The 15,604-nt window shown below is 45.2% G+C and overlaps 1 protein-coding gene across 4 annotated transcripts in view; it reads left to right on the plus strand.

Moving 5' to 3' along the window:
- The window catches only part of MDGA2 (MAM domain containing glycosylphosphatidylinositol anchor 2), a 633,808-nt gene that overhangs the window by 343,645 nt on the left and 274,559 nt on the right, over positions 1 to 15,604 (plus strand). For all 4 annotated transcript variants that reach the window (XM_067463147.1, XM_067463149.1, XM_067463148.1 and 1 more), the window contains exon 5: positions 13,740 to 13,872. In XM_067463147.1, coding sequence (XP_067319248.1) covers positions 13,740 to 13,872 — 133 coding nt within the window. The remainder of the gene's footprint in view (positions 1 to 13,739; positions 13,873 to 15,604) is intronic.

Genomic DNA, 15,604 nt, shown 5'->3' on the forward strand with positions numbered 1-15,604 from the left:
TTCAGGAAAGACAAGAAACAAAGCCTAATGGTTATGGCAGGGTGACGTGGCCATCTGTCATGTGACTGGGAAAGAAAGGGAATGAAGCAGATTGGCTGTTGAAAGTGACATGAGAGGAAGAAAGGGAGGGAGGGAGGAAAGATATGGAAAGAGGGGAGGGGGAGAAAGAAAAAGGAAGACAAAGGAAGGGAGAGGAAAGGAAAGGGGAAAATTATGAGGGGAAGAAGGAAAGAAGGAAGGAAGGAAGGAAGGAAGGAAGGGACTGAAGAAAAGGAGGGAGGGGAAAGAAAGAAAAAGGAATGAAGCAAAAGAAGGGGGAAAGGAAGGAAAGAAAGTGAAGTGAAGGGAAGGGAAGGAAAGGGAAAATTATGAATGAAGGGGAGGAAAGGATGGATGGATGAATGGATGGAAGGAAGGAAGGGTAGAAGTGGAGCAAGGGGGAAGAAAGAAAAATCAACGAAGCCAAAGAAGGGAGAAAGGAAGGAAAGGAAGTGAAGGGAAGGAAAGGGAAAATTATGAGTGGAGCGCAGGAAAGGAAAGGAAAGGAAAGGGAAGGGAAGGGAAGGGAAGGGAAGGGAGGGAAGGAAGCCAAAGAAAGGGGAAAGGAAAGAAAGGAAGTGAAGGAAAGGAAAGGGAAAATTATGAAAGGAGGGGAGGAAAGGAAGGGAGGAAGGAAGAAAGAGATGGAAGAAGAGGAGGGAGGGGAAAGAAAGGAAAAGGAAGGAAGCAAAAGAAGGGGTAAAGGAAGGAAAAGAAGTTAAATGAAGGAAAGAGAAAATTATGAGTAAAGGGGAGGAAAGGAAGGAAGGAAGGATAAAAGGAAGGAAGAAGAAAGGAAGGAAGGAAGGGAGGAAGGAAGGAAGGAAGGAAGGAAGGAAGGAAGGAAGGAAGGACGGAAGGAAGGAAGGAGAGTAGGGAGGGGGAGAAAGAAAAAAGAAAGAAGCAAAATAATGGGGAATGGAAGGAAAAGAAGTGAAGGTTAGGAAAGAGAAAATTATGAGTGAAGGGGAGGAAAGGAAGGAAGGATGTATAAAAGGAAGGAAGAAGGAAGGAAAAGATGGAAGAAGAGGAGGAAGGGGAAGGAAGACAAAGGAAGGAAGCAAAAGAAGGGGAAAGGAAGGAAAGGAAGTGAAGGAAAGGAAAGGGAAAATTACGAGTGGTGGGGAGGGAGGGAGGGAAGGAAGGAAGGAAGGAAGTATAAAAGGAAGGAAGAATGAAGGAAGAGATGGAAGAAGAGGAGGGAGAAGAAATAAAAAGGAAGGAAGCCAAAGAAGGGGAAAGGAAAGAAAAGAAGTGAAGTGAAGGGAAGGAAATGAAAGAAAATTATGAATGAAAGGAAGGGAAGGAAGGATAAAAGGAAGGAAGAAGGGAAGAAGGAAGGAAGGAAGAGACAGAGGAAGAGGGGGAAGGGGGAAGAAAGAAAAGGAAGGAAGCCAAAGAAGGGGGAAAGGAAGAAAAGGAAGTGAAAGTGAAGGGAAAATTATGAGTGGAGGGGAGGAACGAAAGAAAGAAAGAAGGGTGTATAAAAGGAAGGAAGGAGAAAAAAGAAAGAAAGAAAGAAAAAGAAAAGCAAGAGGGACAAAATGTATAAAGGAAATAAAAGAAAGAAAGACAGTGCTGCAAAGAAAATGCATACCTGAGCAGGTATATATGCTAGAATAGAAAGATATCTGGATGTGTTCATTCATTCCCTTATCCGATGTATGTCCTGACTTTCTCCCATGGCGGAATGCATGGCAGATTTCAACCCCCGGCCTCTCTTCCCCCAAACAGGAAGGAGATCCTGCTATTAGCACACTCAAGTGTCTCTGAGAGGGTCCGCATCTGTGAGGCTGCCCCATTTCCCTCCTGCTTTGCCAGCATTTCCCCCCTTCAGCTGTGCCACATGGGCCCCCTCCCTCCCCAGAGCCTTGGGCAGGGGCTTTGGAGCACGCTTGCATCCTGCCAGAAAAGACATATGTGCAGGTTAGCTGCGTGGGCTGAGCATCGCGCTCTGCCTGTTGGAGGTTGGCTCTCAGCCAAGAAGTAACACACGTCGAACGAGAAAGCAAACCAGCCAGGCTATGGGGGGAAAATGGAAATGCAAACTACGGAGCATGATGGGCATCAGTTGCTTTCATGTATAAGACAAAGGGATGAACGTTATGGATTTTTGATAGGTTCAGGGTTATTCCATGTCATAGAATCATAGAATCATAGAATCAAAGAGTTGGAAGAGACCTCATGGGCCATCCAGTCCAACCCCATTCTGCCAAGAAGCAGGAATATTGCATTCAAATCACCCCTGACAGATGGCCATCCAGCCTCTGCTTAAAAGCTTCCAAAGAAGGAGCCTCCACCACACTCCGGGGCAGAGAGTTCCACTGCTGAACGGCTCTCACAGTCAGGAAGTTCTTCCTCATGTTCAGATGGAATCTCCTTCCTTGTAGTTTGAAGCCATTGTTCCATTGCGTCCTAGTCTCCAGGGAAGCAGAAAACAAGCTTGCTCCCTCCTCCCTGTGGCTTCCTCTCACATATTTATACATGGCTATCATATCCCCTCTCAGCCTTCTCTTCTTCAGGCTAAACATGCCCAGTTCCCTAAGCCGCTCCTCATAGGGCTTGTTCTCCAGACCCTTGATCATTTTAGTCCCCATCCTCTACCTTGTTTGGTTTTTTGCCTCAATGTCATACCCAACAAGTGGAGACTTCTGAGGGCTGCTTTAGCTGGAGGTCCTGCACTGGACTCTAGTTCGATGAGTCACAAAACACAACCCAGCTGCATGGCTTTAACGTACAAAAGAGTGGGTTTCAATGGAATGGTAGAAGCAACTCCTTGACCATGAGAGCAGTTGGAACCTATTGCCTAGAGCAGTGTTTCTCAACCTTCCTAATGCTGTGACCCCATAATATAGTTCTTCATGTTGTGGTGACCTCCAACCATATTTTTTTTTTTGGTTGCTACATCATAACTGTGATTTTGCTAGTTACGAATCATAATGTAAACATCTGATATGCATGATGTATGGGGGACAATGCCTGGCTTGAGAGCAGTACGTGTGGAAAAGATCTTGGAGTCCTCGTGGACAACAAGTTAAACATGAGCCAACAATGTGATGTGGCGGCAAAAAAAGCCAATGGGATTTTGGCCTGCATCAATAGGAGCCTAGTGTCTAGGTCTAGGGAAGTCATGCTCCCCATGCTCTATTCCGCTTTGGTTAGACCACTTTACTTGGAATATTGTGTCCAATTCTGGGCACCACAATTCAAGAGAGATATTGACAAGCTGGAATGTGTCCAGAGGAGGGCGACTAAAATGATCAAGGGTCTGGAGAACAAGCCCTATGAGGAGCGGCTCAAGGAGCTGGGTATGTTTAGCCTGAAGAAGAGAAGGCTGAGAGGAGATATGATAGCCATGTATAAATATGTGAGAGGAAGCCACAGGGAGGAGGAGGGAGCAAGCTTGTTTTCTGCTTCCTTGGAGACTAGGACGCAATGGAACAATGGCTTCAAACTACAAGAGAGGAGATTCCATCTGAACATGAGGAAGAACTTCCTGACTGTGAGAGCCGTTCAGCAGTGGAACTCTCTGCCCGGAGTGTGGTGGAGGCTCCTTCTTTGGAAGCTTTTAAACAGGGGCTGGATGGCCATCTGTCAGGGGTGATTTGAATGCAATATTCCTACTTCTTGGCAGAATGGAGTTGGACTGGATGGCCCATGAGGTCTCTTCCAACTCTTTGATTCTATGATTCTATTTTCATTCACTGGACCAAATTTGTCACAAATATCCAATATGCGCACATTTGAATACTGGTGGGGTTGGAAGGGGGGGTTGATTTTGTCATTTGGGAGTTGTAGATGCTGGGATGTATAGTTCACCTACAATCAAAGAGCATTCTGAACTCCATCAATGATGGAATTGAACCAAACTTGGCATGCAGAACTCCCATGACCAATAGAAAATACTGGAAGGGTTTGGTGGGCACTGACATTGAGTTTTGGAGTTGTAGTTTACCTTTATTCAGAGTGCACTGTAGATTCAAACAATGATGGGTCTGGACAAAATTTGGCACAATATGCCCAAATGTGAACACTGGTGGAGTTTGGGGGAAAAGACCTTGACATTTGGTGTGTTGTCGTTGCTGAGATTTATAGTTCATGTACAATCAAAGAGCATTCTGAACCCCACCAACAATAGAATTGGGCCATACTTCAGACACAGAACCCTCATGACCAACAGATAATACTGTGTTTCCTGATGGTCTTTGGCGACCCCCTTGACACCCCCTCGCAACCCCCCAGGGGTCCCAACCTCCAGGTTGAGAACCACTGGCCTAGAGTCATCCTCAGAGGTTGTGAGGTCTCACAAACTCTGAGGATGCCTTCCATAGATTAAAGTGAAAGGTCAGGAAAGAATGCTTCTGGAACATGGCCATACAGCCTGAAAAACTTACAGCAACCCAGTGATTCCAGCCATGAAAGCCTTCGACAATACAATTTTGACAGGTTGTATTGAGCAACAACCTGTGCCACAACATTTAAAAACTACAAGAAAGGAGATTCCATTTATTTATTTATCGTGTCAGGGCCAACCAGACCATTGAATTACATTTCTAACAGAACAAAACAAACAAACAGATAAAACACAAACTTTGGTAGTTGACTAAATGTCCTTTGACCAGTATCTGGCTCCTTGGAGTGCCTCTGGTGTTGGCACAAGGAGGTCCTCCATTGCGCATGTGGCAGGGCTCAGGTTGCATTGCAGCAGGTGGTCAGTGGTTTGCTCTTCTCCACACTCGCATGTTGTGGACTCCACTTTGTGGCCCCATTTCTCAAGGTTGGCTCTGCATCTCGTGGTGCCAGAGCGCAGTCTGTTCAGTGCCTTCCAAGTCGCCCAGTCCTCTGTGTGCCCAGGGGGAAGTCTCTCATTTGGTATCAGTCATTGGTTGAGGTTCTGGGTTTGAGCCTGCCACTTTTGGACTCTCGCTTGCTGAGGTGTTCGAGCGAGTGTCTCAGTAGATCTAAGAAAACTATTTCTTGATTTAAGTCGTTGATGTGCTGGCTGATATCCAAACAAGGGATGAGCTGGAGATGTCTCTGCCTTGGTCCTTTCACTATTGGCTGCTACTTCCCGGCGGATGTCAGGTGGTGCAATACCGGTTAAACAGTGTAATTTCTCCAGTGGTGTAGGACGCAGATACCCCATGATAATGCGGCATGTCTCATTAAGAGCCACATCCACTGTTTTAGCGTGGTGAGATGTGTTCCACACTGGGCATGCGTACTCAGCAGCAGAATAGCATAGCGCAAGGGCAGATGTCTTCACTGTGTCTGGTTGTGATCCCCAGGTTGTGCCAGTCAGTTTTCGTATGATATTGTTTCTAGCAACCACTTTTTGCTTGATGTTCAGGCAGTGCTTCTTGTAGGTCAGTGCACGGTCCAGAGTGACTCCCAGGTATTTGGGTATGTTGGAAGGCTCCCGTGGGATTCCTTCCTTCCCAGGTCATCCTCAGAGCTCGGGATGCTTGTCTGTTCTTAAGGTGAAAGGCACATGTCTGTGTTTTAGATGGGTTAGGAATCAGCTGGTTTTCCCTGTAATAGGCAGTAAGAGCACCTAGAGCTTTGGAGAGCTTCTGTTCTACCATCTCAAAGCTCCCTGCTTGAGCAGTGATGGCACGATCATCAGCATAGATGAAACTCTCTGTCCCTTCAGGCAGTGGCTGGTCATTTGTGTAGATGTTGAACATGGATGGAGCAATTTAAAAACACAATTTAAAAACAATTTAAAAACAGCAATGTCAAAGATCAAAGCCCTGTCGAAACTGATATGTCTGACATGCCGTGCAGAAAGCTGATAAGTCCCACAAGGCACGGACTTCAGGTGGCAGAGTGTTCCAGAGTGATGGTGCCACTGCTGTGAAAGCTCTGCATCCGGTTGCTGTTAGGCGCAAGGTCTTGACACTGGGGACTTCCAATAGATCTTGGTCCTCAGAATGGAGGGATCTCTGGGGTTGGGAGGGGGTGAGGCGGTCCCTCAGGTACATCGGCCCCAGACCATGCCAGGCCTTCAAGGTGAGTCCCATCCCTTTGAAAGTGATCCGGTGCTCAATGGGTAACCAATGCAGCTGCAGGAAGATTGGGGTGATGTGGCATCTCATCAGAATTCCCGCAAGAAGCTGAGCAGCTGCATTTTGTACCAACTTGAGTTTCCGGATCAGCAACAGAGGAAGGCCAATGGAGAGGGCGTTACAGTAGTCCAGTCTTGAGATGACCGTGGCCTGGATCACCGTAGCCAGGTAGTCCCTGGACAGGGAGGGAGCCAGCCGTCTAGCCTGCCGCAGGGGAAAGAAAGAAGGCGGTTCTGCTCACGGTGGAGAGAGACCTGGGCCTCCATCCTCAGCAGAAAGAGGGTCCAAAAGGACTCCAAGACTCTTGACCAATGATGACGGGCATAGCGCCTCACCATCCAGGGTGGGCAGCTGGATGTCCCCACTGCCCGGTCAACCCAGCTATAGGATCTCTGTCTTTGCGGGATTCACCCTCAACCTGCTGGCACCCTCAACCTGCTGGCACGCAGCCATCCACGGATGGAAACAGTTGGGTACAGAGTCCAGTTGGCCTTCCATCTTCAGCACCAGCTGAGTGTCATTGGCGTACTGGTCACACTCCAGCCTAAAACCTCTAACCAGCTGAGCTAGTGGTTGCATATAGATGTTAAACAAGAGAGGGGAGAGAATGGCCCCTGAGGAACCCCACAAGAGAGGGGGGGGGGGGACCTCTCAGGGACCAGGCCTCCCCTCTCCACTCGCTGTCCACGGTTGTGAAGAAAGGAAGACTGACAATTCAAAGCTGAATGAGGCCAAGGCTCGATGGAGCGTTGTCTCTTCCGCATTGTTCAGGCTATTTGGCGACACCGGGGGTAATGACCGGAATTCTTTCCCGGTTGCCATCTTTTGCATCCAGCGACAATTTTGCCCAATCCAATAAGCAGACGGGTAATTTATCTTTTACCCTTCTACTTAGTTATAATTTGGGATTAATGGACTGGAACAGAGTATTTGTCGAAGTTTGGGTGGAGATGCTACAAAGTATAGGATTCTTTTGCGGCTTCATTTAGCTGCGGCTGTTGCGCAGATCAATACATCGAAGCTGGTTATTTTGGTCTCTTCAATACTTTGCTCCAAGGTGGTTGGCACAGCATTGCGTTACTAGAGGCTCAACCCTCGCTCTTTGCTCCTACCAAACTGAGCCAAGATGGGAAGTTCCCATATTCGTGGGATTCTGCTCTGTGTTTCAGTCCGAATTTGAAGAGAGCTGCCCAGGCTGCCCAAATCGGTCTGTTAATAATGTATAATAATCTATATAAATAAAAATGTAATCTTCGTTTGTGGTATTCACAGAACTCAAAAACCACTGGGGGAATTGACACCAAATTTGGACACAAGACACCTCTCAGGCCAACGAGTGACCATCACTCGTAAAAACACGAAAAACACAACAGAATGGACTTAAAAATCCCCCAAAAGCTAAATGACGAAGACCTAAATGACAATACAGAAAAAAGGGAAGAAAGAGAGGGAAGGGGAGAAAAGAAAGAAAAGAAAAGAAAAGAAAGAGGGAGGGAGGGAGGGAAAGAAAGAAGGAAAAGGAGAAGGAAGCATGGAAGCAAAGAGAGAAGGAAGGAACGAAAGAGGTAGAGAAAGGAGAGAAAGAGGGAGAGATAGAAAAAGGGGGAAGGAGGGAAAGTTAGAGAAGGAAGGAAGGAGAGAAGGAAAGAAAAAAGGGAAAGAAGGGAGGAAAGAGGGAGCGAAGGAAGGGGGAAAGATGTAGAGAAAGAGGGAGGGAAGGAAAGAAGGAAAGAGAGAAGGAAGAAAAGAGAGACAGCAGAAGAGAAAGAAAAAGGGGGAAGGAAAGAGATAGAGAAGGAAGAAAGGAGAGAAAGAGGGAGAGAAAGAAAAAGGGGGAAGGAAGGAAAGTTAGAGAAGGAAGGAAGGAGAGAAGGAAAGAAAAAAGGGAAAGAAGGAAGGAAAGAGGGAGCGAAGGAGGGGGGGGAAGATGTAGAGAAAGAGTGAGTGAAGGAAAGAAGGAAAGACAGAAGGAAGAAAAGAGAGACAGCAGAAGAGAAAGAAAAAGGGGGAAGGAAGGAAAGAGATAGAGAAGGAAGAGAGGAGAGAAAAAGGGAGAGAAAGAAAATGGGGGAAGGAAGGAAAGTTAGAGAAGGAAGGAAGAAGGAAAGAAGAAAGGAAAAGAAGGAAGGAAAGAGGGAGCGAAGGAGGGGGAAGATGTAGAGAAAGAGGGAGGGAAGGAAAGGAGGAAAGAGAGAAGGAAGGAAGAAGAGAAGGAAAGACGGGAAGGAAGGAAGGAAAGAGGGAGTGAAGGAAGAAAGGAGAGAAAGAGGGAGAGAAAGAAAAAAGGGGGGAGGAAGGAAAGTTAGAGAAGGAAGGAAGGAGAGAAGGAAAGAAAAAAGGGAAAGAAGGAAGGAAAGAGGGAGCGAAGGAAGGGGGAAGATGTAGAGAAAGAGGGAGGGAAGGAAAGAAGGAAAGACAGAAGGAAGAAAAGAAAGACAGCAGAAGAGAAAGAAAAAAGGGGAAGGAAGGAAAGAGATAGAGAAGGAAGAAGAGAAGGAAGGAAGGAAGGAAGGAAGGAAGGAAGGAAGGAAGGAAGGAAGGAAGGAAGGAAAGAGGGAGTAAAGGAAGAAAGGAGAGAAAGAGGGAGAGAAAGAAAAAGGGGGAAGGAAGGAGAGTTAGAGAAGGAAGGAAGGAGAGAAGGAAAGAAAAAAAGGGAAAGAAGGATGGAAAGAGGGAGCAAAGGAAGGGGGGAAGATGTAGAGAAAGAGGGAGCGAAGGAAAGAAGGAAAGAGAGAAGGAAGAAAAGAGAGACAGCAGAAGAGAAAGAAAAAGGGGGAAGGAAGGAAAGAGATAGAGAGGAAGGAAAAAGAGAAGGAAAGATGGGAAGGAAGGAAGGAAGGAAGGAAGGAAAGAGAGAGTGAAGGAAGAAAGGAGAGAAAGAGGGAGAGAAAGAAAAAAGAGGGAAGGAAGGAAAGTTAGAGAAGGAAGGAAGGAGAGAAGAAAAGAAAAAAGGGAAAGAAGGAAGGAAAGAGGGAGCGAAGGAAGGGGGAAGATGTAGAGAAAGAGTGGGGTAAGGAAAGAAGGAAAGAGAGAAGGAAGAAAAGAAAGACAGCAGAAGAGAAAGAAAAAGGGGGAAGGAAGGAAAGAGATAGAGAAGGAAGGGAGAAGAGAAGGAAAGACGGGAAGGAAGGAAGGAAAGAGGGAGTGAAGGAAGAAAGGAGAGAAAGAGGGGGAGAAAGAAAAAGGGGGAAGGAAGGAAAGTTAGAGAGGGAAGGAAGGAGAGAAGGAAAGAAAAAAGGGAAGAGGGAGCGAAGGAAGGGGGAAGATGTAGAGAAAGAGGGAGGGAAGGAAAGAAGGAAATAGAGAAGGAAGAAAAGAGAGACAACAGATGACAAAGAAAAAGGGGGAAGGAAGGAAAGAGATAGAGAAGGAAGGAAGAAGAGAAGAGAAGACGAGAAGGAAGGAAGGAAAGAGGGTGTGAAGAAAGGGGGAAAGAAGGAGAGAAAGAGGGAAGGTTGGCCACAGCAATGCGTGATGGGTACAGCTAGTAATGTATATAAAAATGTAATGTTCATTTGTGGGATTAACATAACTCAAAAACCAGTGGGCGAATTGTCACCAAATTTGGACAGCATACACCTAACAACCCAATGTATATCCTTCACTCAAAAAAATTGATTTTGTCATTTGGGAGTTGTCGTTGCTGGGATTTATAGTTCACCTACAATCAAAGAACATTCTGAACTCCACCAATGATGGAATTGAACCAAACTTGGCACACAGAACTCCCATGACCAACAGAAGACATTAGAAGGGTTTGGTGGGCATTGACCTTGAGTTTGGGAGTTGCAGTTCACCTACATCCAAAGAGCACTGTGGACTCAAGCAATGATGGATCTGGACCAAATTTGGCAAGAATATTCCATATGCCCAAATACGAACACAAATGGAGTTTGAGGGAAATAGGCATTGACATTTAGGAGTTGTAGTTGATGGGATTTATAGTTCACCTACAATCAAAGAGCATTCTGAACTCCACCAATGATGGAATTGAACCAAACTTGGCACACAGAACTCCCATGACCAACAGAAAACACTAGAAGGTTTTGGTGGGCATTGACCTTGAGTTTGGGAGTTGCAGTTCACCTAAATCCAGAGAGCACTGTGGACTCAAGCAATAATGGATCTGGACCAAATTTGGCAAGAAAATTCCATATACCCAAATACAAACACTGATGGAGTTTGAGGGAAATAGACCTTAACATTTGGGAGTTGTAGTTGCTGGGATTTATAGTTCACCTACGATCAAAGAGCATTCTGAACTCCACCAGTGATGGAATTGAACCGAATGTGGCACACAGGGCTCCCATGACCAACAGAAAACACTAGAAGGTTTTGGTGGGCATTGACCTTGAGTTTGGGAGTTGCAGTTCACCTACATCCAGAGAGCACTGTGGACCCAAGCAATTATGGATCTGGACCAAATTTGGTACGAATATTCCATATGCCCAAATACAAACACTGATGGAGTTTGAGGGAAATAGACCTTGACATTTGGGAGTTGTAGTTGCTGGGATTTATAGTTCATCTACGATCAAAGAGCATTCTGAACTCCACCAATGATGGAATTGAACCGAACGTGGCATACAGGACTCCCATGACCAACAGAAAACACTAGAAGGTTTTGGTGGGCATTGACCTTGAGTTTGGGAGTTGCAGTTCACCTAAATCCAGAGAGCACTGTGGACTCAAGCAATAATGGATCTGGACCAAATTTGGCAAGAAAATTCCATATGCCCAAATACAAACACTGATGGAGTTTGAGGGAAATAGACCTTAACATTTGGGAGTTGTAGTTGCTGGGATTTATAGTTCACCTACGATCAAAGAGCATTCTGAACTCCACCAGTGATGGAATTGAACCGAATGTGGCACACAGGGCTCCCATGACCAACAGAAAACACTAGAAGGTTTTGGTGGGCATTGACCTTGAGTTTGGGAGTTGCAGTTCACCTACATCCAGAGAGCACTGTGGACCCAAGCAATTATGGATCTGGACCAAATTTGGTACGAATATTCCATATGCCCAAATACAAACACTGATGGAGTTTGAGGGAAATAGACCTTGACATTTGGGAGTTGTAGTTGCTGGGATTTATAGTTCATCTACGATCAAAGAGCATTCTGAACTCCACCAATGATGGAATTGAACCGAACGTGGCATACAGGACTCCCATGACCAACAGAAAACACTAGAAGGTTTTGGTGGGCATTGACCTTGAGTTTGGGAGTTGCAGTTCACCTAAATCCAGAGAGCACTGTGGACTCAAGCAATGATTGATCTGGACCAAATTTGGCAAGAATATTCCATATGCCCAAATACAAACACTGATGGAGTTTGAGGGAAATAGACCTTGACATTTGGGAGTTGTAGTTGCTGGGATTTATAGTTCATCTATGATCAAAGAGCATTCTAAACTCCACCAATGATGGAATTGAACCAAACGTGGCACACAGGACTCCCATGACCAAGAGAAGAAATTAGAAGGATTTGGTGGGCATTGACCTTGAGTTTGGGAGTTGCAGTTCACCTACATCCAGAGAGCACTTTGGACTCAAGCAATGATGGATCTGGACCAAATTTGGCAAGAATATTCCATATGCCCAAATACGAACACAGATGGAGTTTGAGGGAAATAGACCTTGACATTTGAGAGTTGTAGTTACTGGGATTTATAGTTCACCTACAATCAAAGAGCATTCTGAACTCCAGCAATGATGGATCTGGACCATGAATAAATAAATAAATAAACTCCCACAATTCCTGACAGCTGGCAGGCTGTTAGGAATTGTGGGAGTTGGAGTCCACAACACCTGGAGGGCCCAAATTTGCCCTTGCCTGATCTATACTGTACGATCAATGCAGTTTGAGATAGTGAAATGCACACATATCCGCACAACAACATGGTTTTCGAAAATCCCCTTTTATCTTTTTGAAGCTGTTTACACTTGTGGAGTTGTTTAATAGGCTTTTCCCCCTCTTGTTTGATTAAAGTGTTGATTTCAATCTGGAATTGTTTCAAGTGCTTTCTGTTGTTTGATCTTTCTTCCACCCCAAAGTCTCATGATTAAAAAGGACGGGGTACAAATATATATATACTTTAATAAATACTTTAGGGCAGCGAGGGGACGTCACACAATGCCAGGAGAGGAGAGCTTTCCGTGTTTTTAATACTGGATATTAATTCATCAAAATTAGTGACAATTAATTAACATAAACACTGTGAAATGACTTAATTGTTGATTCGTATCAAGAGCGGATGCATTGCAACTCTGCTTTAATCCTTTGTAATCCTGGGCAATCTGGGGATTTGTAGCTTCACCAGGTATTGTTCTAGAGGCATTCTCTCCTGACGTTTCGCCTGCATCTATGGCAAGCATACTCAGACATTGTGAGGTCTGTTGGAACTAGGAAAAAAGGGTTTATATATCTGTGGAATGACCAGGGTGGGACAAAGGACTCTTGTCTGCTGGGGCTAGGTGTGAATGTTTCAACTGACCACCTTGATTAGCATTTGATGGCCTGGCAGTGCTTGGGGCAATCTTTTGTTCAGAGATGATTAGATGTCCCTGATAGGGTTGTTGTAGGTTTTTTCAGGTTGTATGGCCATGTTCTAGAGGCATTCTCTCCTGACGTTTCGCCTGCATCTATGGCAAGCATCCTCAGAGATAGTGAGGTCTGTTGGAACGAAGAAAAAGGGTTTATATATCTGTGGAATGACCAGGGTGGGACAAAGGACTCTTGTCTGCTGGAGCTAGGGGTGAATGTTTCAACTGACCACCTTGATTAGCATTTGATGGCCTGGCAGTGCCTGGGGCAATCTTTTGTTCAGAGATTATTAGATGTCCCTGATAGGGTTGTTGTAGGTTTTTTCAGGTTTTATGGCCATGTTCTAGAGGAATTCTCTCCTGACGTTTCGCCTGCATCTATGGCAAGCATCCTCAGAGACAGTGAGGTCTGTTGGAACTAGGAAAAGGGGTTTATATATCTGTGGAATGACCAGGGAGGGACAAAGGACTCTTGTCTGCTGGAGCTAGGGGTGAATGTTTCAACTGTCCACCTTGATTAGCATTTGATGGCCTGGCAGTGCCTGGGGCAATCTTTGGTTGAGAGGTGATTTTCTTGGTGGGTCTGTAGATAGTTTGTATGTTGTGTTTCCTCATCAGCTTCCCTATGCATCAGTGGTTCCTTATATAAACCCTTTTTCCTAGTTCCAACAGATGTCACAGGCCCATGAGGACTCTTCCAACTCTATGATTCTAGGATTCTATGATGTATACATTGTTACCGTGTTTGAACATTTGAACCAAAGTCAAGATACTGTTATTTGTTTCATAAGCCTAAGTGACATTTTATTATACAGCAGGATATAGCTTGGTTTTAAATACTGTGGTAAACCTTCTACTTATTCTGCTTATTCACATTTACCATCCCTCACATGTATGACTTACAGTATTAAATAGATATGAACCTGTTGCAAATGCGTGACTCTTGGTTACGCAGTTGCAAATGCAACTGGGAATCCCAGCCCTGTCTCATTTGATTTTGGGCTCCAAATGGGGAGAAAATCAAGGCAGCAATGCACTAAATAAAGGAGTAAATATTGTCTGTTTGTCTTCATCTGGAAACAGGGTGAAACCAAGATCCTGAAGCTGAAGAACCTGCGGCCTCAGGACTATGCCAATTACAGCTGCATCGCTTCCGTCAGGAATGTCTGCAACATTTCCGACAAAATGGTGTCCTTCCGGCTCTCGAACAAAACAGGTACTTTGCCTTTCTTTGTGCAGGTTGAGCTCTTGACGCAGCCCTTCGGTCCCTCTTTTCTTTCATTGCAGTACGGATGGGGCTCTGTTGACACTCTTCTCGCTCCATCCATTGTATTTCCATGCCGTACTTTTGCGCCACCAAATATATTCACCTGCCGTCACCTGTACTGCACACTGTGCATTATTTGTATGCCGCAGAACCATACTAAAGTTTATGCTGCGCAACAGCATTAAATATTATCGCCGCACGATGCACAGTTTAATAAATCTTGTGGTTGGTTCTTGGTGAGGATTTCCACCCTTTGTTTTTATTTTACTCTTTTAAGGGCTGCTCAAGGCATCTTTCTGCCTGTCCATCTATAGCAGTGGTTCTCAACCTGGGGGTCGGGACCCCGAGGGGGGTCGCGAGGGGGTTTCAGAGGGGTCGCTAAAGAACATCAGAAAGCACAGTATTTTCTGTTGATCATGGGGGTTCTGTGTGGGAAGTCCGGCCCAATTCTATTGTTGGTGAGGTTCAGAATATTCTTTGATTGTAGGTGAACTATACATCCCAGCAACTACAACTCCAAAATGTCAAGGTCTATTTCCCCCAAACTCTACTAGTGTTCACATTTGGGCATATTGAGTATTTCTGCCAAGTTTGGTCCAGATACATCATTGTTTGAGTCCACAGTGCTCTCAGGATGTAGGTGAACTACAAGTCCAAAACTCAAGGTCAGTGCCCACCAAACCCTTCCAGTATTTTCTCTTGGTCATGGGAGTTCTGTGTGCCATGTTTGGTTCTATTCCATCATTGGTGGACTTCAGAATGCTCCTTGATTTAGGGTGAACTATAGAATATAGAACCCAGCAACTACAACTCCCAAATGACAAAATCAATCCCCCCCCCCCCCCACAACCCCACCAATATTCAAATTTGGGCATATCGGGTATTTGTGCCAAATTTGGTCCACTGAATGAAAATACATCCTGCATATCAGATATTAATATGACAATACATAACAGTAGCAAAATTACAGTTATGAAGTAGCAATGGAAATAATTTTATGATTGGGGGTCAACACAACATGAGGAACTCTATTAAGGGGTCGCGGCATTAGGAAGGTTGAGAACCACTGATCTATAGTTTTGAGGTAATAGAGCAGACCTGGAATCTTCCAGGTGTACTCCTATGCACAATCGCATAGGAGTACACCTGTGAGAGCCGTTCAGCAGTGGAACTCTCTGCTCCGAAATGTGGTGGAGGCTCCTTCTTTGGAAGCTTTTAAACAAAGGCTGGATGGCCATCTGTCAGGGGTGATTTGAATGCAATATTCCTGCTTCTTGGCAGAATGGGGTTGGACTGGATGGCCCAGGAGGTCTCTTCCGACTCTTTGATTCTATGATTCTATGATAGAGCAGCCCTAAAATCTTCCAGGCGTACTCCTATGCACAGTCACACTCTATGTATACGTGTGTGTTTTTGGTCAGCGGTAACAACATCTGGTAAAAGGAAACAATGGGATTGGGATAATAAGAGGAAGAAAACAGTGACTCAAGAGGAGCTTCAGGAACCATTCCAATCAGACTGACAAAACAGTGGTTGTGGTAGATAGCATCACAATAGTGCCATTGCAAAATAATGTAGCCTTGCTAGGATTCGTTCTAAAGTGTTTCTAAAATATCATAAGTGGTCTGTATAGTTACTATGTTGTTGTTTATTCATTCATTACTTTGTATACTATGCTGTT

The sequence above is a fragment of the Anolis sagrei genome, chromosome 1 (genome assembly GCF_037176765.1).
Source record: "Anolis sagrei isolate rAnoSag1 chromosome 1, rAnoSag1.mat, whole genome shotgun sequence".
NCBI classification, from domain to species: Eukaryota; Metazoa; Chordata; class Lepidosauria; order Squamata; family Dactyloidae; genus Anolis; species Anolis sagrei.